Below are 23,363 nucleotides of genomic sequence, written 5' to 3'. Positions count from 1 at the left end.
CTCGCTGTATTCGGGTTATGCATCCAGCAATTTTTCTAATGTTCAGCGCTCGCGAAGGGATAACTAACTCGGCGACACGATCTGCAGCAGTGACATTTAATCGCAGCAGTGACATTTAACGGAAGGGAATTGAAAAGTGCGCCGCCGTACGGCCGTCTCTCGTTGTGAGGACGCCTCAACGGCAATGCACGGGGGAGCGGAATGAAAGGGCAAGGAGCCCTCCCTCCCTAGTGGAGCGGCAAGGCTGGCCGGCCGCCCGAAGAAGCGCGATCGGTCTCCTCGTCCGTGCCTTAGTTGACGTCGCGGTTTTGGGCCGAACGGGAAGTAGCGGACCCGGGAATGCCCGTTACGCGCGGGCACGCGCTCGACGAACGTAACTACTTAATGTTGAATTCCAATGGCGGAGTCGGAGCAGCCGACGGACTCCGCGAGCGAGCACTCGACTCTGGCGCAGAGCAACGCCTCCAGATCCGCGAGTGCAACACAACCTGCGCCGCCGGAGCAAGGCGGAAGCGGAAGTTCTATCACCGGGTTACCCAGGATACCTTGCGTGTTGTCATTTCATTCCGCTGTTTGCTCCCAGCACCGCTTCACCGGTCACTTGTCTCTTCAGCGCCGTTCACCTGTCGTTTTTTTTAAAAGTGCGGAATGGATATCTCGCCAAGCGTGCAGCAGCTTTTGCTTCCTCGCGAGTCGTGACCGGTGGCGCCTCCTAGCAGACAAACGTAGTAAAGGAAATACGTCACGCAGAGTTCCGGTCCACTCCGCCGATTTTGGCGGAGCATCTTTTTCTGCTCCACGGACTGACTCCCGCTCTGAATCCCCTCCGACTCTCTCATTGGAACACCTTACTCCCGCCCTCACTCTGCCATTGGAACAAACTTGCTCCGAAACGAGCAGAAAAACTTGCTCCGACTCCGCCATTGGAATTCAACATAAGTAGTGTGCGATGTGTGACGAAAAAAAAAGATAAATTAATAACCAAAAGCGACCATGCCAACGTGAAAAACTTCGCTCGTGCTGTCGCTTATGTGAAGTGCATGTTAACCCGGCCAGAAAGCAACGTGGTTGCACGTAACTGTCGCCCGGACGCTAATTCCGTGTCCCCCCATGAGTATGGCGCCCACTGTGTGCCTGCTGGGCACCGCCCTTTGCTTGCGTCCCCTTCACAGCGCGTCTTCAGTTACCGTGAAGAACTAAATTAGTTAGGATTGCTTTCGAGATGGGCGCTAATGGGATCCCGTAGGGGGCCGGCTGGATTCCCGCGTTCTGTGGGATAGGCCGTGTCACACTGATGTGGCGCCCCTGAGATTTAGGTTCACCCGATTCCTATTTTATTCTACTTCCTCTTCAGATACACCTTCCCTCTCCCAGGGTAGCAGAGGGGAGGTTGTTCTGGTTAACATCCGTGCCGTGTCGCCCTCTCTCTCTTTATCCGTATTTCCCACTTCTCATCATCAAGCCACAGACGGAGCGCTCCGTCTCCGACGTCGGGTAACTAATTAAAAAAAAGGAAAGTTCGGACCCATTGCCAAAGGTAGTCTGGGGAGTCCGGCACGAAATTGCATTACGGAGTTAAACGCGTGCGTATAAAACGGACGATGGGATTGTCCGGAAAGAAATACTTCTTTTCTTTCTCCTCTCGCTTAAATTGCCTATTTATATGCCAGCTCCGATCTTTCTGTCCCGAGCAGCGCTGCGCGTTGTGCCGTCGAGGTCTGTGCAAGCAGTTCGCCTTTCGACTTTCTCACTCTTCCTCTTGTCTTGAACGCTGTGCTTGACAAGCCTCGTTAACCATCTCGCGAACTTCCTAGTCGGCGATGTACGGCGCCAGCCCCGCCGTCGGCGTGCGCGCGCGAGGCGTCACACGATCCACTTCCTCCATTTGTGTGCGCGCCGTGTCCCAAGACTGCGCGCAGCACCCGGGTAGGCGTGGGGACATCTGCGCTGACGTTCTCCGCACAAAGACGCCAAGAATGCCGCGGGCGAAATTAAAATCTCGCTGGGCGAGTGTGGGAATACCGCGGGAGAACGGTCGTGACGTCAACTTTTCCCTTTTTTCTTTTTTCGTTCCCCCCTCAGCGGCGCTTTTAGAACGCGCCCGCATGATTGCTTTGGAACGAGGAAAGAAAGGGAAAAAAAAACGCTTCGGGCGAGGGGGAAGAGGTGACGGGCGCCTCTTTCCTTGCCACGATATCTCTCCGTGCTGACCGTCAACTGCCCCCGGTTCTTCGCGGTTCAACTTTTTTTCCCCCTCTTTGTTTTTAATTTTCTGCTCGTGGTGAACAGTGGCCCGTCTGGAATGCAAGCGCTGCGACTACTACAGCCCGCTTCGAAATTAACCCGAACGGACTTTTTATAGCCTCAAAATTTGGTGTCCCAACCCCTTTAAGCTAGCACTTTGAAGGGCCCCGACGTATTTTTTTCTTTTTCAAGAAACAGCCGTTTTTTGCATTGAGGCACAAAAGTGACTGGAACACCAACGCATTTCGAGGGACTCTATGAAAATTCCGAACCGCGGACCGTCTCGGAACTGGTGCTGTCCAGAGATTTCGTTCCAAGTGGGTACGCCGTGCGAACTCGGCGGCTATAATTCGTGCAATAGTGAAACAAGTTAATTAGCGTAATTACATTAATGATCCAGTTTAACATTTTGATTTCTCGTAGAAGAAATGGCCGCCTCATCGTGTAATTTAGATCAAGGGTTAGAAGCGTGCTCTCTGCCTTAGGCAATCTTTTAAAATAATTCGCTGCAGTTTAGAAAGAAAGAAAAAAAAGCACCCTGTACGTATATGTGCGCTGACTCTGGCACCCGGAGCTGCTTCGCCTGCATGCAGCGGGCCCTGCGTGCAGCGAAGCCAAGCGGGCTCTCGATTCGGTTGCTGACCGATATTCGCTCGTTCCGGAACGGGTTCGCGCCGTGTGCTTCGATCGCCCGCGAAGTCGCCTGCCAAAGTTCGCCGGATATTTCGTCGCCTCTGAAATGCGCGGGAATTATTTGTTGCTCTAAAGTGCAGTATCGTCGTTAGTGGCTGTCGAGCAGTGCGATCTTGTTCCGTCGGCATGCGTTTTGTTTTTTCTATAGCGAAGTTAAATTTGTTAATAATGAACTGAAATGAAAATACGTGAGCTGCCTCCTCGCATTTTGTGGCCACTGAGTACCACCGCGGAAAGAAAATGCCGATGGTGGCTCTGCTTTCTCGCGCTTCTTTCTGTATCGGTGTTTGTGAACCTCAATTTACGGCATCTTTCGACCCGCGTCGCCGCACGCTTCGGTCGGCATCTACGCTGCAGTTAATGCGCGACACGCGTTACCAGGCTATAACGTCTCCGGCTACAACTGTAAAGCTTCCAGGCGCGTTTACCACGCACTCCGCCACTTAATGCGTAGGCTGGTGGCAGCAGGGGCCTACATTTAATAAGGCCGCACGAAAGGCCCTCGGGAACGTCGGCACACTTTTGTCTAGTTGCCGTGTACGCTGTGTACTAGCTGCAGCGCCAACAGCTGTAGGTAAGGGAGGAAAGCCACGAAGAGGAACGGAGGCGGAGGAGAGCGCGCGGTGTAATACTCTGCGCCCTTTTTTTTTATCGTTGGGGCTTTACTCGTGGGGGCTCAGGCATTGTTTATGAAAATATTTATAGATCAACATCTTTTTATTTAAAAAGTAGAGAAAATGCTGCCAGAAGTGTAGAACAATTCTGCGTTTTGAATGATGCTTCTACAGTTATCAGTCGAGCCGCCTGACGTAGCCACTGCTCTGCTGTGCTTATGTAGGTGCTTTTCTAACCTTCCGCGGTGGACGCAGTACGTCTAGAACCGCAGCGTCCTGTGCTCTACGCGGTTGTACGGGACGGGTGGCCACGCATCGTTGTGCAGCTTCCCAAATAACAATACGAGTCGGTTTTGGCACTTCACTTGGCAGAGCAGTGAACGAGGGATCCGAAAGAACTCTGGTTGTTCCGCAAATATATTTCTCTACAATTCTTCCAGAGCTAATCGAAAAAAAAAAAAAAAAAAAGAAAACGCCACTATAGACGGATACAACTTAAAGGGACACTAAAGTGAAAAATGATTTCTTCCGCATCAGTAAATTACCGTTCTACAACACCAAAAACACCACTTTTACAACGATAAGACGTTTGGTAAGCCATAAAAAGCGCAAGAACGAAATACGGGTGGCGACGCCTACTTAAGTTCCCGCACCTGGGGGCTGTGACGTCTTGGATTTTGATGGCATTTTCTAGGGCCTTCTAATTATATATAGCAGTGCAAATTGACCACATTGTGTTCTAAAGGAACCAAATATTAAACATGGCAAGTTTCAGGAACCTTTCTTCAGCCAACGCGGCCCAAATTCGAAAACACACTTTGGAATCCCTGCCGTCACGCGGACGCACCGGCGCTGGGGTTTCGGCGCGAAATTCAAATACTGATACTTGAACTTTCATTTTCTCATCTAATAATCAAACTATTTTTTTTAAATGACTGCCTGCAGGGTTCTCAAACAATGCTTCATTAGTCTAAACTGATTTATTGTTTCGCTTTAGTGTTCCTTTAAGTCTGCAGTGAAGCCTCGCACACGCCCTCATTACCACCAGCCACTGTTCCTCCGCGAGGCTGCAAATAATTCGTACATCAAACTTTTCCTGTTACCCAAATAAGGCGCTAACCACAAATAAAATTATTAGCGCGTAATTTTATAGGTTTTCCCTCGCCTATTATAGTGAAAATGACGAAAGCCTAATTCTTTGTTGAAGTGAAATAAAATGCTTGCTTCGCTGCAACTATTTATTGTCAAGTTTCACTTCAGTTGGCAGTGAAATTTCACGAGTAAAACGGGCTCAGCAGCGAAATGAACTCTACCGCAGGCTTTTGAAGATTTAATTAATTATGGAGTTTTATGTGCCAAAACCATGATCTGATAATGAGGCACGCCGTAGTGGGGGACTCCAGAAATTTGGACAACCTGGGGTTCTTTCACGTGCACCTAAATCTAAGTAGGCGGGTGTTTTCGTCCCCATCGAAATGTGGCCGCCGTGGCAGGAATTCGATCCCGCGACCTCGTGCTTAGCAGCCCAACACCATAGCCACTGAGCAACCACAGCGGGTAGACTTTCGAAGAGTGAAATGCTCAGACTCCATACACTTTGTCCATGTCTGTTGCACACCTCATTGCTTCCGTCGATGAAAAGACTCAAGAACAGCAGACGCTCCGGAGGTATCAAGTACGACGCCATCTTGAAAAGGCCGCATGACGATTTTGTTTGCTTCTGTGGTTGGCTGACGGCGCAGTCCATGTGCCTTGGTTGCCAACTGCTGTTTTTTAAGTTGTATGCTACTATAGAAATGTACTATAGGGAGAGGCCTTCGTCCTGCAGTCGACATAAAATAGGCTGCTGCTGATGATGATAGAAATCTTTATTTTGCACTATCGTTTGTTTACTTGTTATTGGCAGTGTTCTTCCTGCGCGAGTCCATTCGATGTGGTTCCTTGTTTGCCAAGTAAAGAAAGGTGCATCTCACAGGCGTACTACCTGTGAGATACGTCTTATTTCATTTCTCTTTTGCGATTTTACGCGTCTTTATGGCGAATGGCGGGCGTTATTCACATTTCTACTAGTAAAGGTACCGCCCCCCTCATTTGCATAGAAAAGTTGCCTTGGGTTGCCCCCCCCCTCCCGGAAAACAAATCCTCGGTGCGTGCCTGACAAATGCATTAGAGGATTTGAAGGTCTGTTCTTCTGTCTGTCTCACTCATTTGTGCCGAATCCTAAATTGTACAAATGAAACTTGCGAAACTCGGGGACCTTGTAATGAAAGATGGGCGTAACATCGAGAGATACGACGGCAGTATACAGCTATAGGACTCGGGATTGCAAACGGCTGTATACCTGACATTGTGGTCGAGAATAAGTGTGGTTGCGCAGGTCGTGCAAATGGGCGCAATGCCGGTAACCCGTGTTGAGTAACCAAATGTTCGTGAAAGCGCGGCCAGCGCAGTCGGGTGTGGTGGAGCATTACGCGATGAAATTTTCAGTCGCCGGTTGCAGTCGGTTGACGCAAGGCAGATGTCAGATGGAGATCGCTTGCAAAGCCGTCTCGCAGTGAGCGTGGAATAGACCGATGATAACGAATATATGGCAGAAAAGCTCGCAGCTTTTTTTTTTTAGTCCTTCGGCGCATATATGTGCCGCGGCCTAGCTGTACCTGCGCGCTGCCTGCCCCTCGTGCGTCGCGTGTGCAGTTATTGCTGGCGAACCTTTTTCATTCTTTCTTCCTTGCCCCCCCCCCCCCCGCGCCTCCTTTGTTCACCCGGACAACCTGCTCCAACCCATCCTTGCCGTCGCTTTCTCAAGCGGAATGAGGAAGATGTACGCACACAAGCACAGGTCCTTGCAGGAGCCGACCTTTCTTTTTTTTTTTTTTTCCGCTGTGAGCCCGTGCCAGTGGAGTGTGCATGTAGACTCGGCGTTGGCCGCGTCGTGCCAGGAGTGGGGCATACGGGCGCGCGCACACACCTTGCAGCGGCACGTTTTCCCGTTCTCGCCTTCCAAGGTCCGCGGCGCCCCTTGTGCACCGTCCTCGAGTTTCCTGGTCTGCACGGCGTGCCCGACCTACGTCGCGACCGCTTGAGGTGTAATTGAGATTCGTCTGTGCAACTACCGCACGAAGCCGAGGTGTCGAGGAAGGCACACGGAAAAAAAAAAAGATTTCATTACAGCACTTACAGGAGCCCCGAACAACTTCGTAACGAAGAGGAGTGCATTTGAAATTAACATAGGCTGTTTCAGGAATACTTTGCCGCAAAAAGTACTTCGGTGCGTTCAGCGGGACCGGGCTTGTTCCTTCAATGCCTTGCGCTGCGAAGGCTACGCCGGGGCGGCGCGTGCCCACAGCGCTCCGCCTGCGGAACGTCACCGTGGCGCGCAGTTCAAATTTCGTTTCGGATGTCCACGTGTAGACATGACTACCTTTTGCGCCTACGACGCGCCAAACGTAAGCTAGACTCGGTTGTCCTAAGCGAACCGCAGTGAGCTCTCAGCCAGCGGATAAGACGTGCGGCGACTGCGGTAATTACGCTGCGTAGCGGACCGCACCTACCAATAGCAGCCGCGTATGGAATTCCGCTTTATGACGAAATGAAGCGTCCAGAACAGGCTGTGGGCCACGCTTCTGTTGAAAGCAGGCCTTTGGCGCGTACCACAGCAAAATTTGGCCGAGACGTTCACAGCAGCGTATGCTACCCGAGGACTGTTATTTCACCATGGCCGAGGCGTGGTTCGGGACCTCTCTAATTATTGATGACGGCTAAACTTGCGGTAGCGTTCACATTCATATAGTAACGAAAAAGCAAGATCAAAGCGTTAAGTATAAACTCCATGCAAGCGATCTTGCACGCGACAAGCGACGCGATGGGGATGGCTGTCGCGTTCGCTCGTCGCCTACAAGTCGTACCCCATGCGAGCGACGACGTCGAGTGACGTCTCCCCAGTGTTGCCGGTATGAGGGCAGCAATATAGGAGCCGAAAATAGCGTGACGCGTGCTTTATTAAGTTGATGTCTTTTACTGTAAAAAGCAGCATAAAATATTTCTGAAAGTCTTGCAGTAGGTTCTTATCCTTGCACGTATAAAAATTCAATAGTTTGCTCGTTCCGTGCGACAATCGCAAGTACTTGAGTTATCTACATCCAGTTCCGGCTTCGCGCTATTGGCTAGTCGCTCATAGCACTTCCGAGCGACGAGCGACGAATTCTAGATTTGCAGAACGGAGCGATCGCGCGACAAGACCGAGCGATCTGTTCACGCGACGGCCCGATCCGTCGCTCGAAGCCTTCGCTCGTCGCTGTCGCGCACAAAATCGCGCTCATAGGGTTTAGCCTTTAGGCAAACAAGAAACAGCTCCCTCGTCTTCCACTTTCACTTCCTGCTTTCGTATATTAAGAATTTGTAGTTTACCGGTAATTTCAGCCTAGTCCATAATTGTACAATTTAATTATAAAAGAAAGCTAATTTTACGTGCACTTTCCTTGACTTCACTGTTCGTTGACTTAATACGGGTGTTGCCGAAATTTAGCCACTCGGTCGCCCTTAATTTTCTCCGTGCCGTACCGCCCAAAAAAATCCCGAGACCTTTCTCGCTGTACAAGTTGGCAGCTGCTGCCATGTCGGAAGGTAACCAGGTGCGCTATACTGAACGTTGTCAAATTCCGGCAAATTGTCGAATTCTGTGTAGTGGCGGCATTTCAAGCCCATCGCAGAGACCGCAGCATCCCTCTGGGCAGAGCTGACGAGATGGAAATTTAACAGCCTGGCGGAATTTGACACCCCAGATTGGGCGGCCGCCTGTGGCACAGCGCTGAGGATTTTGATTACGTCGGCGATTACGATGACATCGGAGGTCGTGCACCACTTGTTGTGGGGCCCCACGGAGTACCGTAGCAGGCGGCCGAGCGAGCCGGAGCGATAGCATCAAAGCTTGGCGGCGTCCTACTCAAACGTGACCGCCGTCCGAGTGATGACGTCGCGACATCTCACCTCCGGGGAAACGAAAACGGGCTGTGAAAAGCTATCGTAAATGATTTAGTGGTCTCTGAGGATTGCCATGTATTCTTCTAGGGTTACGACGTCCCGGACCTTGACCTAAAGCAAAAACAAAAGAACAAAAAAGGTCGGAAATACTGTGTTCATTCGATATCTTTCCCTTCGTATTTCAAGGTACCCAATCGAGCTCAGTCGTGGTCAGCGTCCCCGCCTTTGCTTTAACATTCCTCTGTGTGCCGGTGTCGCTTTCGCGTAACCGGAGCATGCGCAGTATTCGCTGCAGAACTTTCGAAGCCACTCCTTGGGCGGCGATTACGTTCTGCCGCGCAGATGATCCGACCCGTTGTTCGAGTCTGTGGCACGCTCGGCGCTCGCGAGAGCGGCTGGCATTGTCCCTGGCTCTGTGGATTCGGCGCAACGACAGTCCTGTACCACAGGGGCGGTTACGGTACACATATGCGGTCACGCGTTCATTCGGGCGGAAGAGCCAAGGCATCGGCAGACGGAGGCTGTCACACGACCGAGCGACGGCAGGACTTGAAGGGGCAACAAAGAAATGTGCGCCCGTGTAGCCAACCGCTAATTTCTCGTAGCCGGTCACCACACGTGGCGGTTATGCAGGACGCCGAAGGTCTCAAACCTCCCGAAACGGCAATCTGCAACTCTGCCCTGGTAACGCTTGTCCGAGGCACAGCGGCTGCTCGGTGTAGAAATAATGCCTTCCGCGCGCGAAACCTTAAATCGGCGGCGATTAAAAATCGCCGGATGCCACGCATATGCGGGAATGGTGTAGAAGGGAAGCTGTCGTTGATTTGTCTGCTCAAATCCGGGCACTTCTGCGCATCCCAGTGCACGCGCTCTGGTCCCCTTTGCTTCGTACTCCGCGCTCGGTTGCTTCTGTTGGCGACTTGGTCGCGTTGTGCGGTACCCCTGCACAGCCAGTGGCCCAAGTTCTACACCGGGCAAAACAGCCGCAAAGTGGGGGGAAGGTGCAAATAAGAAAAATACTGCGGGGCCCCTTTCTTGCGACCAGTGTTTTCTTCCGGCACGAACCAGCCGTTTCACGTTCAAGTGCCGTCTGCTCGTCCGAACTCGTGCACTCTCGCGAGGCGCCCCTTGGTTCGAGTGGTGCCTGTCGGAATAGTGGTGCGTTTTCTTGTTACGACCGGTGTTGAGGAGCAAGGGTTTGGCGAGCCACATCGTCGGAATCGGCAGGCACTTCGGCTAGTCTGCCTGTAGGAAGCGGTGAGAGTGCGAGCTTGTGCGCGATGGCGTGCTGCGGGAAAGGCGGTGCAGACCGCCCGAGTGGGGACGTCGTACTCGACGAAAAGGGCCCACGTTCGGCGCGAAGGTGACGAAATCGTCCACATCGCCGGTCATCTCGTCGGTTTTGGCGCGGGAGAGAGCGTTCGCTTGCGTTGGGGCGAAATGCAAATCGGCTCGTGTACTTGGATTCGAGGGCACGATAAAAAAGCCCAAGCGGTCAGATATAATCCGTAGTCCGTCACTACGGGGGTGCCTCGCAATCGTGTCCTGGTTTCGGACAGGTAAAACCTCACGATTTAAATATCCGACCCTTGCATATGCCGAGAGAGTTTCGAGAAAGGTAACAATGCACCGTTTTGTTTGGGTGCTGGCGCTGCTAATAGATGGCGGTATCCGGTGCTAGCTAGCGTTCACGTTTCGACGCTACGGATGCTCCGTTTGCCCCGTTGAGAAAATAAATAATAAATGGGAAAGAAAGGGGACGGGAAGCCTGTTCTGTCTCGATAAAATCCATAGCAAGCTTCAGCCACTTGCGAAAGATGAAAAAAGAAAAAGCTAAAAAAAACCTCCTGCCAAGTTCGCAACAGTAGTCGCTCGCCGAATAGGCTGTGTAACTTTTCGTCGCTTCTCAAATAAATTCCAACGAACAAAATTCCTCCTGACATAGATGCTCGTAATGGCGGCCTGCAAGCCCATCAATGAACGCGCCGTCGCATCCTTCTCTCCACCGCCCCACGGACTTGTTTTCCAGCGCTGGCGCGCTCTACTCGCGCTTCCCGAGGTTGTTGCCCCGTCGGCTCGGCTGGGCGAGCGAGCGCAGCGTCACTGATGACGCGGTCGTCGTACGCCGTGACGTCAGAGGGCCCTCCCGAGTTTGCGCGCGCGCAAACTCGGGAGGCGAAGACTTCCTCACCGCGCTCGCTGACCTTCGGTAGACGTCGCCGCCGCTCGCGCGCTCCAACGGGGAAGAGAACACAGCGCGCGGGCAGTGTGCTTCGCTAATTGCAGTCCGATTATACCGAGCGCGCGGTAAAGGAGCCCCATCGCTTGCCAGCGTGTGCATCGAGGAACGTGTGGCTTCTACGCGAGCGAGGAAACAGCGCCTCTGGAATTGCCTCGCGATTTGTTGTTTCTCCACGCGAACAGTCGCCGGTGTGAGCAGGCTCGGCGTAGGATTTGACTCATCCGTTGGACCCAGCTGCACGTCTAAAGGTAAGGATTTGCGGGTTAATCGGACTCTGAGGGTGTCGGCTCTTTTTTTTTTTTTTTTTTGACCGAATAGCGTTGCCTTGCTGAGCACGGGATCGCAGCTTCCGTTTCCGGCCGCGGAAACAGCTTACCTACGCGGGAGGAATGCAGCGGATTGTCGAAACACGTGACGAAAATAAGTTTCTGCGCGCATGTGCGACCAATGCGAATTGGGGCATTCATAACGCAACGCTTCCTTGAAGCAAGGTTTCGATTTGCAATGTTGCGAAGCCATTCGCAGTCAGAATGGCGAAGTTTAGGCACATTCATCTACTACCAGTTGCCTGTTTGTTGTGGGTGTAAGTGTCGTGTCTTAAGGCGCGTCATCATTCCCACGCTGACTGAACCGCCGCGCGCATTTCGTAATAGGGGGAAGCGGCGGAGCACGCTCCAGTAATTGTTGCAGGAGCCTGTGCTTTGAGCGAGCACCCTCGCTCGGGATACGAACGGCGGAAGCGCCATGTCCTGACGCGTGACGCGTGAAAAAACAAAGGAAAGATCTACGCGGATCCCATGCACTGTGGGAATCGATGTAAGCGAAGATTTGTGTTCTCTTTGCTTTGATTGACCGTAGTTAGCCGTGATCTTGGCGTCGAATGTTTAACTTCAGCGTTTAGTCAAGTACGAGAGTGCTGGGTCTACTTTAAACGTTACCTTGCATGCACCACTGCTGTTTGCTTAGTACACAGAACACACGGGTAGTCGTATTTGCTTAAGACGTCGTGTGCCATTTTTCATACTCTCCGAGAGGGTTGAGCATTATCATTACCCTACGACGGCTGCCCGTTGCGCATTAGTGTTTGCTTGCCTTCTGACGTCATCATTTACCTGTTCCGCTTTCTCCTCTGTATGGGAAGTGGGATCGAGGAGTGGCAAGGCTGTTATTCACTCGCTTCGCAACTGTGTCGGTTCTACCCGTTTTCTGGCTCCTCTCCCCCCTCCTCTTTACTATTCTATATTTTTCCCCTGTGGCCGGTTGCAGTTAACAGAAACGTAAGCGCTGCAGTTTCTGCATTGTTTCTGCGGGGGGTCACGGTTAATTACAGCCGTCAAGATTGTACGCTGGCGACGCCCAGGGGCTCCAGAGGGCTTTGTGCACATTCGACGCGTTGCGAAGGTGCAAACGAGTTTCTCGCGTCACCTTTCCTCTTTGCCACCATCCTTCCATGTATATACACGCTTTGAACCAACCCCCTACGCGGCGTGGAAGACAGCCACAGCAGCAGCAACAACAGTGAAACTTCGCTTTAAGAAAATGACCACCCGCCGTGTAGTATTGTTTTTAACCGGCTCACCCTTGATCCGTCCAATCTCGCGTTTTTTTTCCTCCCCTCCGCCTGCTGTGGTATGGCTGTGAGCTGTTGTAGTCCAGCTGCCTGAGCGTTTTTCAGGCCTCCGTGCCTTAGTGAATGCACGGTAGTGAAATGGTGGGCGCCGACTCACTCATTGCTCGCTGTAATCTCTCTGTAGGGTATAATGCGCAATAGCAAGCGTTATATTAGGTACCAACGCTCTGAGCTTCAGATTTACAAGGCGATCGTTCACATTACATTTCCTCGGTAGGTAGCGGGTGCTAAGAAAAGGATAGCACTTGCCACTGGTGGCGTGTGCAGCCCAGGCTGGCCGAAGCAAAGATCCGGACTCGAGCTTCGCGCATGGTGTTGAAGCACTTTTTCACGTTCTATCCTCGTTACGTTTAATAAAAACATTCCCCTTTTCATTTCGCGATATATTGGCTTGCGCGGACAATCTGTCTCGTGCGGCACGTTGCAAACGGATCGATGTGTGGCGGGACTGCCGCGCTAATCGGGAGTTCGCGAGAGGCAGCGCGTGGGCGTTATTCACAGCAGCCGCCGCAGACAGAGCTCCGCTTATGCAGCGCTTTTTCATACAGCCGACGCGCGCTAGTCTGGCGCCATCTCGTAGCCATCGTTGTCGCAAACTCCCGTCTTGCTCGGCAATGCGGTTTTCTATTTCGCCATAGCCTCCTCGTCTTTCCGCCTCATGGTTGCGCTGCATCCCCTCCTCCGCTTTCCTCCTTGCGCTATCGCCGTCTTTCGCATGCCACTGCGCTCCGCGTTCGTCCTTTGCTGTGTTCGTTCGCTCGGTTACGAGGGGCAACGTCGACGTCCGCCTCAGGAATGGTCGCCGAGGAGCTGCTTTCTGCAAAAAGAAAAAAAAATGAGTGAAGTGCGCGTTAATGCTGCGGATGCGGGTGCACTATAATCTCACTGTAGCAAGGATTAAGCAGTTCTAGGATCCGTCCGGTTCGGCGTCAGAGCCTCGTGCGTCATGAGCTAGAAGCAAATCCTCCCTGTGAGCAGCAACAGCAGGGACCGAAATGGACAGTCCACTAGGTGGACTTCTACAGAATACCACTGCGTGCAGCTGTTGACATCACCGAAGACAGTGCGACGGTGGGCACTCTAGAAGCGCATGCGCGCTAATAACCTCTTGATCTATATGGCGTTTGCGATGTGTTTTGTGCGCGCCACGCAAGTTCCGATAGCGGCTGCAGGCACTAGAGCACCCAGGGGCGGCTTGCAGGAGCATTTAATAACTAAAATAATGACGAATTTAAGGGCGCGTTCTTAAATGATCCCTATAGACAACTCCTAGTCCGCACAAGAACGCGTTCCTAAATTCGTATTACTTTCGTGATTAAATGTTCGAGCAAGCCGCCCCCAGACGAAGACGTCGGCATTAAGGAGTCACTCTTGAGAAGCTAACGATGACCGTTGTGAGAGCCTGCTGCTGTCGCAGTAAAGCACTTCAGAGCTGAAGGAATCGCTCGAGTCTGTCGTTTATTATTTTTTTCGATTGCACCTCGCTACTCGGTAAGCGCCTGTTCTGTCTTTAGTCTCCTGCACTTTCTCTATGGCGATGCGCCTTCCTCGGGCAACGAATCCCGACATCTCGCACAGCAGACGACGTCGGGCGGCACATCTCTGCTCGTTCCTGGATGCATTGCATTTTCAGACGCCCGTGTACTCGCCGCGCTCGCTGCCAAGCGTGAGGTTGCTCGCTCCGCTTCTGTGTAGCATCCCGACGGTTTTTGGTGAAAACACACATGTTCACACACACACAAATAAATAAAAATAAAAACATGCGCCAGTTTGTCCAGATTTTGTGAAGTGCGCGTCAAGAGCCGTATGCGTTGATGTCGATTCTGTATTTCGCCGTACGACGTCCGCGTAGCCGAGCCGTTTTCTTTCTCGTTCCTTTCGGACGTGACGCCTATACGCGCAACGTTTCCAGCCTCGTTCCAAGGTCGTTGCCCCGCAGTGCATTCCTCTCACTCTTCGCGGCGCTAAGCGGAGGCCCCGTTGCGCACTGGGCCACCAGGTCACTGGCGAGGATCGTAGCTGCGTACGCAGCCTGCGTAATTTCCCGACTCTGCGCGCGCCCCTGTAGCACGTTTCCCGATCGGTACCTGCGACCGTCCGGGTTTCCTGCCGTTAACCACTCAACCGCTTTTTGTGACCACTCGGCGCGCTACTGGTGTCTTCCTGTTATCATTGCCAGGTACGGTTTCGCACGTCTAACCTTTTTCTTTTAGCCTCGAGCCGTCCCGCGGGCACGTCATTCGTTGTTGACGTTGCTCTTACGGCTGGTTTTAATACCCGGATCGACTGCGATCTGTCGTTTTGGACGCCATATTTCCGTCGATGCGCCGCGCGATCGTGCCGCGATCCCAGCGAACCGCGTTGCCATCTCCGAGGTGATCGGAAAGTCCGCCGTGATTGGAGCCAGGAACCTGCCGTGTGCCGAATCCGGACGGGGCAATCTGCACCCGAGTTGCGGCGTCCGATTTCTATCTGCCTGCAGCGTCTCGCAGTTTCCGCGATCGATAACGCGCTAGACAGGACGTCCGCTAGCCGTGTCGCTCGCTAACCCTGGCGGTGGTGTCGAGCCGTTCGCGTCGCCACACAAGGCCGCGCGCGCGTCCTTGCGTCGCTTAATCGAAAGCGTAATCGGGCGTCGTCTGCTCGATGGTTTTGGCCGCGCTTCTCGCCCTCTGCGGGCGACCCGGCGTGTCGTTGTTCGTCAGCGGCTTTACACGCAGTACGTGAACCGTTCCTTGGTCTGCGGGGCTGCCTCGTTAGGTCAAGTACGTGCCTCGTCGCCGCATTACGAACGTACTCTGACAGCTGTCAGCTATCGAAATATCACCGGCGGACATTTTTACGCTCGCCTTCTGTGTGACTATAGACGCGGTGTCTCGATCGTGTGTGGCCGTATACGCGAAAAAAAAAAAAAAAAAAACGCGCGGGTGTCTCGTGTGCTATGAATGCGAATACGCGCGCCACGGGTTCGATCACCGGCAGGGCCGCGTGACTTCGTTCTTTTTTTTTTTCGTTTTACTTTTCGGTAAGCTCCGATGCCGTGTTCAACTAAATAAAGCTTGTAAATCGTTATCGTAGGAAAATATACGAACATCGTCTGGTTCGTATTACCGGCTGGCATGTTACGAATGTGAAAAACGCATTTACTTTCTTCAAATGGGCCAGTTACATTCTGAAAGCGGCATCTTCAAGTAGGCAGAAGTAGCGGTCTCCCCATATTCGCTATAATAAAACCCCCTTTTCTTTCCTTCTTCCCCCGTAACATATACGTGAAGCTGTAACACAGCGCGGTGATGATTCGCCACGTTGATGCAGCATTGTAGATTTTCGTGACATCCTGCGGTATTACAAACTCGCTTCACGCCTTCATTTCGTCGTCTGCGGCGACGAAAATATCTGTAGATGAAGTTAGTGTCGAATTTCTCTGGAGCTGGTGGTACTAAACGTGATTAAACCACTTGCATACAGTTCCGCATGCTTCGATCTGCCTTGCTAATCGCGATAAATATCTTACGCAATCGCTTTCGAGTTAACGGTCAAAACTATTCAAGGTAAGGCGCAATATATCGTGCACGTGGACTCAGGAGGAACGTCCAGTGGTAAAGGCATGCTAAATCAGTTGTAGACGGTGTGTTGGTCATTCCTTATTGGAATGACCAACACACCGATTTGTTACTCGTGCAAATGTGAAGAGACGATCGAGCACGTGTTGCGGTTTTGTAATCTGAGATCGAACGCGACATTCTTCGGACGGTGTTGAACCGGTTAGATATAGCAGAGCATTTTCAGAGACTAAGATTCTTGTACTATGGCACCACGCGTCGCAGGCTCACAAAACGACGCGAGCACTGCTACGTTTCGTGAAATCGACTGGTCTCACTGTCCGATAATAGGCTTGAGGTTATGGACATCCGCAAGTATTCATGCTGATAGTGCCTTCTTCCCTCCTCCTCCTTTCTTCCGTAAAGGGCCCCTCACCAGGTCTGGCCACTCTGAGCTGACAAGCGCAGAGCATACATTGCGCGATAGCAATCGTGTCTGCAAAGAATTACATCGCTACGCGCCGCGGAAAGATCTGAAATTTTAGTCCGAACGCCGTTTCTCTCTTCACTCGCGGCCGCCGCGCTCCGAGCCGGAGGATCGCGTCCTCGTGTCTGCGACCACGTAGTCGTGTCCGCAGTGTGACGTCGATCGTGGTGACACGTGACTTCGAGAATGACATCTGTTATCTGTGCGATCTGTTGCTTGTTGCTTATCCGTGCGATCTGAGCTACATCTTGTTTTAGCGATCTGTTGCTTGAATTGGCGAATTGAAGTTTAGAGAAATAATAAAATACACAAACGTAATGTCTGCGTGTTTTTTGTTTTACTTCGCACCGAAGCAAGAGAGGTGTCCTTTCGCTTCGTTCGTTTGTTCCCACGGTCGTGCGATCACGTGCGCAGGTACCGAAACTATGCCATTTTGTACCATGTTCCAGCGCGTGATCATGCTCTGAGATCCGCTTGTTCTGCCTCAGTATTCGTGTAGCACTGAATTATACCGCTAGTCATGTTTCTTTGTGTACAGCGCGCTGTCAGAGTTCACGGACGATCTCGCCGCTGACACCATTTGTAAGGGTTGGAGGTCGTAGGGAGGAACTTAGGAGGAACTAGGCGTACAGGGTTTATTTACAGATATTTACAGTAGAACAAGATACATTGGACAGTCTAGCGTGACTCCCAAATGGAGCCCGCAAGACGAAGGATACAACATGCGAGCACGAGGCTCCAAACACATTGCTTCTCGAGCACGACCACACAGCTCACGAGTACGATCACGGAGCACACTCCAGCAGCGACAAACAGCTGCTTACAAACACTCCGTGTTCCCTAGATCCCTAGGTGAGGGAAACGTTCGACCAGTCAGCGTAGAAAGGCCTCGTGGCCGGCCCGCCTATGAGGGAAGAGGTAGGGGGTTTACACACATTCCGCACAGGTTTCACTGCCCCCTCCGAGGTGAGTGGGCTTCGCAGAAATCGGGGCTTACGTCTTGAAAGGCGCGTTGGTTCCCCGAGCTGACCCCCGCAGCGTGGCCGCCGGTTGTCTATTGTCTTCCGTCCTGTAGTCGCCACGAGTGTCAGCAGACTGTGACGAATCCTGGGGCCCACGTACCGCAAAGCACCCTTTTGTTAGGGAAGCTCTTCTCGCGCTGCAGAGACCATATCGGCGGTGGCGGGTTCAGTATCAGTAGTTGGTCCGCCGATTGCGTTTAGTCACAACGGGGCCGAGGAGGTGTTGAAGCGGCACCTCGAGGTCCCTACGAAATGAGTCACCGCGGCAATTGTGATGGGCTTCCATGGTTTTCTTCGGCGAAGCTTGCAACGCTCGCAGCTGCAGCTGGCTGAGAAAACTTGCATGTTGCCACTTCGGCAGGCGATTCCTAACAGCGCAAAATCGTGCGCGAACGAGACAGCTCGCGCGCGACGCCGTCATCGGAAGTGCGTAGCACCGAAAAAAAAAAGAGAAGAAAAAAATGAATGAGGAGTGGGGGGGCTGGGACAATGCGTCACGTGATCCTCGAGGTCTGGTATGGGAGAACGCAGGGAAGGAATTTCGCATGCGGAGGCTAGACGGGTCGAGTGGAGTCTCACTATGCAGTGGAGGCCGCCTCCTCAAATCATAGGTTCGCGGCACTGAAATATTTCTATCTCGGCTACTAATGAGCCGATTTGAATTTTTCTTTTTTTTTTTTTTGCGGCAGAACGCCCCCAGAAGACAACTTCGAGCGTATAACCAAAATTTGCTATGGGGCCTGGTGAGATGCCCTTTAAACACCTTCCCCAGTTTAAGGTAGCAAACTGGACGTGCGTCTGGTTGGCCTTTCTACTTTTCCTTCCTTCTTTTTTCCTCTTCCACTCCCTCCTGCTGTTGTTGTGACTTCGTGTCACAAATACAGTGTCTTGTTTCAGCTACACGAAATTTTACAAAAAGGTGAATTTTGTGAAGATATCTCCCGGTATTCTGTCAGGTTACGTGTCTTTATGATTACTAGGAACTCGGTATCGTGCAAAGTATGGCAGATAATAAGGATATTTAAATAACTCCTTAATTAGCAATTATAGTGGAAACATTGCAATCGGGAATCGAGGATCCAAATTCATATCATGAACTCAACAAAAGCTTCTCTAAACAAAGTCGCCTTGGGTGTAGAGCATGCAGTACTTCAGCACTGCGGGCTGCTCAGCATAGCAGTACCGAAAGAAATATCAAATACTGCATCAGTGACGTCGTTCTCTCTATCCTCTCCATTGCGAATGCTGACTAACAGTAGCACAAGCTTTCGCTGGCACGGGCTTCATGGTGGCCTTCTCGTTTTTTGCATGGTGTCGCCACGAATCGACGCGGAGCGTGCCCTATTCCGTTTCCAATCTCGTGGCACTACCGCAGCTCGGATGATCACGTTTGCCAATAGCCGCAAAAAAGAAAGGCTTTATGGATCAGAATGGAGAGAACTCCTGATCGTCATAGCATTGGCGCCCGCGCAGCAAGGAAGCAGATGGCGTTTTCTGATAGCTTGTCAGTGACGCTGATCTCCGCACCCTACTTAATTTTAGTTTGGGCTCAGAGCTGGCGACAGCCAAAATACTGCACGCCGTAGTACTTACGACGATTTATGTGAATTGACTGTCGGGCTTCAATTTTGCAAATGCAATACCACCTCCAAAATCGCTAATGAAAACTTTATCTGTATATTTTGGCTGCCGAGCCTTACAGTCTGACAGCAGATGCGCAAATGCGCCTATCACACGTTATCAGCGCAGCACGCTGTGCTATTTGGTGCGGAAAATAAAACAGCTTTTATAACTGCTACATTAGCGATCTCTGGGAACTAAAGCGAAGGGTGGAGGGGGGAAGAGTTCAAGGCGGTTGTGCTGGTGCTGAAACATCACCCCTCCCCCCACTCCCCGAAAATTTTCGATATCCTCGCCTTCCTGACTACACCCGGGGGTGGGGGTGACAGAAGACCTACGGGCCCCGGGTGTTAGACGACCTAGCTACGCCATTGACAGTGATACATTTCTGTTAACTGAATTGCTGCGGTTTTACGCGTTCGAGCATATCGCGCGAACTTGCGGAAATGGCCTCGCACGCAGTCGATCCGAACTGTGTGTACGCATTTAAGCGACGGCGGTTGTCCGTGGCGCGCAGTTATCGCAGCCACGCAGTCGTGACATGTGCCGGCCGCCTCGATGTAACGGTACACGCAAGTCGCTGTCATATCGCGCGTCTGTCGTCTCTCGTTGCCATCGCATGCTCGAGGGTGCACCTACGGCTGCGCGCTTCACATATTTTGCGAGGAGCGCGGCAGACGGCTACCAGACGTCACCGCAGCGTGCGGCGTCCGCAGCGCGACGCAGCGGTGTCATGGCGGTGCGCCCGTTTCGAATGGGCCGCCGTTCGCCGGGCGGACTTTCCGGTCGCGCCACGGCTACTGACGTCGGCCCCGGCCGACTTTCCTCGTAGCCCGGTGACCTTGCCCTTCCTCGTACGGGCGTCGCCCCCCCCCCCCCCCCCCCCCCCCGGGTAGCGGTTTTGCCCCGCGCCCGCTCCGGCTTTGCACGGCCTCACTTTGTTAGAAACATCGAAGGGGAGCGTTTGTTTTTCTCGCGCAGGGGCCCCCGTTGATAGCGACGTGGCCTGCCTTGCGGCGCTGACGCCACGCATTCTCGTCCGCTGTATTTTTTTTTTTTTTCGATTTTTTTACTTTTCGTTATTGCCGTGTAAATTCCACACACGTAAGCATTTTGTCTCCAGGAGTCGCTGCTGCCTTCGCGTGTTGCGGAGATAGAATTTCGATGACGGAATCCCGAGAAGCCAGGATCGCGGGTGGAACTGATAATACGATGCGATCTCGCTTGTTGGAAAACATCGGGTTTGCCAGAATGGCCAACCTTGGCATTCAATAAGTGCGGCGCCCCGTCGCGATACCGTTGTTGTTCTGGCGTGCAGTGACCTGGTGTTTCATTGTCATTGCGTTGCTGCGTGTCACCTGTGGCGACTGAGCAGTGCTGCGTTGGAGTGATTTATTTATACCTCTTGGCGCCGTCATCTCCATTTAATTTATTTGAAAATCCTCTTGGGACGCACTGGACATGTTCTGACATGCCACAACAAGTTTAAAATTTCCAAACAGGTCCTCATGTTTTCCTAATCTTTTCTGTTTGTTGCTTTTTGTGTGTGTAGTTTATTGAAACAATTGATGGTAACCTTTGGACCCCCTTCCCCCTTGCGTTGTAATGCCATAGGGCCTTTAACATGGAAATGAAAGAAAGGTGCATACTTACTCATCCAGTAAAGTTTGATGAATGCAGCTGTTCAAAAAAATGGTGGTAAAGAACTTGCACCTGTAAAGAGGGCCAACGGGAAGACACAGAGCAAATTTTCATGAAAATTCTTCCTCATGCTCAGTGATCACAAAATTCTGAAGGCCTCTCTGTGCAAACAAATATATGTGAAGGGAAAAAAAAATGCACACCAATGCAGATGGCAGCTGAAATTGCAGTTGTGAAAATAAAATCTTAAAAATAGCTAATTGCCACTGAGTTCTCTACAAAACCGGTCATCAAAGTTGCGCGTGGGAAACTACTGCACCAATGCTGCATGTGCACTACCTGTATATATGCAGGCAAAGTATAGATATGTGTATTTCACCCCATCAAAGCTTGTTTGGGTTGGAAGTGAATTAGTCTAGTAATGGATTTATAATTGGCTTGCTGAGCCATTTGCAGATGAAAATTTGCTGCAGTGTGCGAAAAACATTACTGTTGGCTTTGTGTTAAATTCTCCGTACTTCAGTTAGCATTTCGATGCATAAAACTCCCCATATCAAATTTATACATTCGGTTTTGTGGGTTAAGTTATAACTTGCTTTGAGAGTAAGAATATCAACATTATTATGCAGCAGGGAATACTGATTTTAAAGGCAAGTGCAATATAAGGAGGTGTTTTTTTTACTACGCAAGGTCTTCAGCACTGGTGTATTCAATACCTGAACAGCAAGCAACACCATTGCATAGTCTCCTGGGGAATAATATTCAGGAAATTAGATTTTGGATGCGTACCTTTTAATCATTTTGATGCGTCCAATCATTCTGCCCAAGTTGAGGTTTTTTGTGATGGTAATGTAGGAATGAAGAATTCACTGTAAACTTAACATGGCCATGGGTGTCTTTTTTTTTTTTTTTTGCCACCTATGTGTTGACCTTCCCCTCTTCCAATCATAGATGTGGTACTTCCGAGGTCAGTTGTAGCAGCTACAATCCAGTAATGGGATATATATTTGCCTCCGTGCTGAAATTTTGTCTCATGCTCGAAAGGTTTGGTCGGTATCCAATTGAAGAAAAAGCACCACTGCAGTCACCAACGGTGACTGCGCATTGTCGCCCACACCCTGGTCATACAGCCACTTCAGGGCTCCCGTGCAGGCTGTGTTGCTGGCTGCATTTTGATTGACATTGGATGGTGGCCACGCCACTCCTTGTCTACTTTCATTGCCACATCAAAAATGTTGCAAAATGCCCCTTAATATCCTTGCTGTGAATATAAACATACATTTGTTCTTGCTGTGCTTATGTGGGGCAGCTCTAGTGATCACGGTAAAGGAGCAGGCCATTGTATCACGTCATGATGCAGGGACCTCCCGAGTACCAAAACTGGTTTGTAGAAACAAGTGTCACAGCAGATTCGTTAGGGCACTTTGACATCTGTGAGTATCCTTTCTAGCTTGAAGGATTTGAACCTTTGATTGAATTAAGTACTCCTTTAATGTAGCATTAGTGGCTTACGCCTTGCATTTTAGTTTGTTCAGGCAACGAATGGCTTGTTTCTTTTCCCCGGTGCAGTGTAAAGGATGTCGGCCAAGGCGATCAACGAGGCTACGGGAAAGCGGCTGCTCAATGAGCACCTGGCACCGGGTGCAGCTGCCCCTTGCGAGTTTGCGGTCGTCAATCCTGACACCCGCTGGGACACCCTGCGCAACAGCCACCCCTGGCTGGCCACACAGGCAAGTACTGCATGGCTGCAGGAAACTGTTGCACCCCTTGTTGACGGGAACAGTGTTCTGTGGTCGGACGTGCGGGTTCTGGGTTCAATTCCTGTCTGTCTACAGTTGCTGCATTCTGATGGGGTTGACTGAGGGACAATCTGTATTTGCAGAGGTCTGGAGTCGTGTAGAACAACACCAGTTTGTCGAATTTAATCCAACACGGGTCTTTGTGCCATCCTTCATAGCTCTAGAGTAGCACCGGGAGATCGAATTCACTTACTCAGTTCACTTTCGCTCAACCAGTTCACGCACTAAATTGATTTGACAACAAATCAGTCAAAGTTAGCATCTTTATCATGTTCCCAATCAGTACTATTTGCAGATGTGAATTAGCATTATTATAGAATGCAGCATGACTCTGGAGAAAAGTACCGTGCTTCACGTTATACTTGCCAAGATCACTGCAAGGTCATGGGCACAAGTGAAAGAAGGAATGGACACACTATCAGTGAGAGAGCTTTGTCAAGCTGCCTAATGAGTAACTTTTGTTTCTCACCCCTTGATTCTGCACTTTCAGAGCAAAAAAAATAAAAATTTGTTTGTTTGTCGGTTTGTGAATACTGGTATGAAAGCACTATATGCTGATCGTTAGCTGTGGTCAAAGGTACATATGACTAATTACACTAGTTCAAACTGCTGCTCCTCACTTGCGGCAAGTTGTTTCTTCATCCACTTTAATTTCCTTTAATATTTCACTTCTTTGTTTCATTTATTAAGCACAAGTAATTTCCTCTATGTTGTCCTTGGTTTCAGTGTTTGTTGGCTTCTTATGATATGACTAATAAAAATCTTAATCCCCCTTTCTTCTCGTTTCTTGTGGTGGAAATTGCATAAAAGACTGCAGAAGGTTTAATCTGACTTGGTTGTTCATGTGCT

At 51.1% G+C, this 23,363-nt stretch overlaps 1 protein-coding gene across 2 annotated transcripts in view; it reads left to right on the top strand.

Moving 5' to 3' along the window:
* The window catches only part of ATPCL (ATP-citrate synthase), a 95,415-nt gene that overhangs the window by 11,483 nt on the left and 60,569 nt on the right, over positions 1-23,363 (top strand). The window contains exons 1-2 of one of the 2 annotated variants that reach the window (XM_055075915.2): positions 10,769-11,021; positions 22,285-22,445. In XM_055075915.2, coding sequence (XP_054931890.1) covers positions 22,293-22,445 — 153 coding nt within the window. In that variant the 5' untranslated portion in view covers positions 10,769-11,021; positions 22,285-22,292. Of the gene's footprint in view, positions 1-10,768; positions 11,022-22,284; positions 22,446-23,363 lie in introns of those variants that run through there. The other variant, XM_050187048.3, reaches the window with a different exon arrangement.

The sequence above is a fragment of the Dermacentor andersoni genome, chromosome 2, assembly GCF_023375885.2.
Source record: "Dermacentor andersoni chromosome 2, qqDerAnde1_hic_scaffold, whole genome shotgun sequence".
NCBI classification, from domain to species: domain Eukaryota; kingdom Metazoa; phylum Arthropoda; class Arachnida; order Ixodida; family Ixodidae; genus Dermacentor; species Dermacentor andersoni.
The sequence above is the reverse complement of the archived record's forward strand: the minus strand, read 5'-3'. Positions and strand labels throughout refer to the sequence as shown.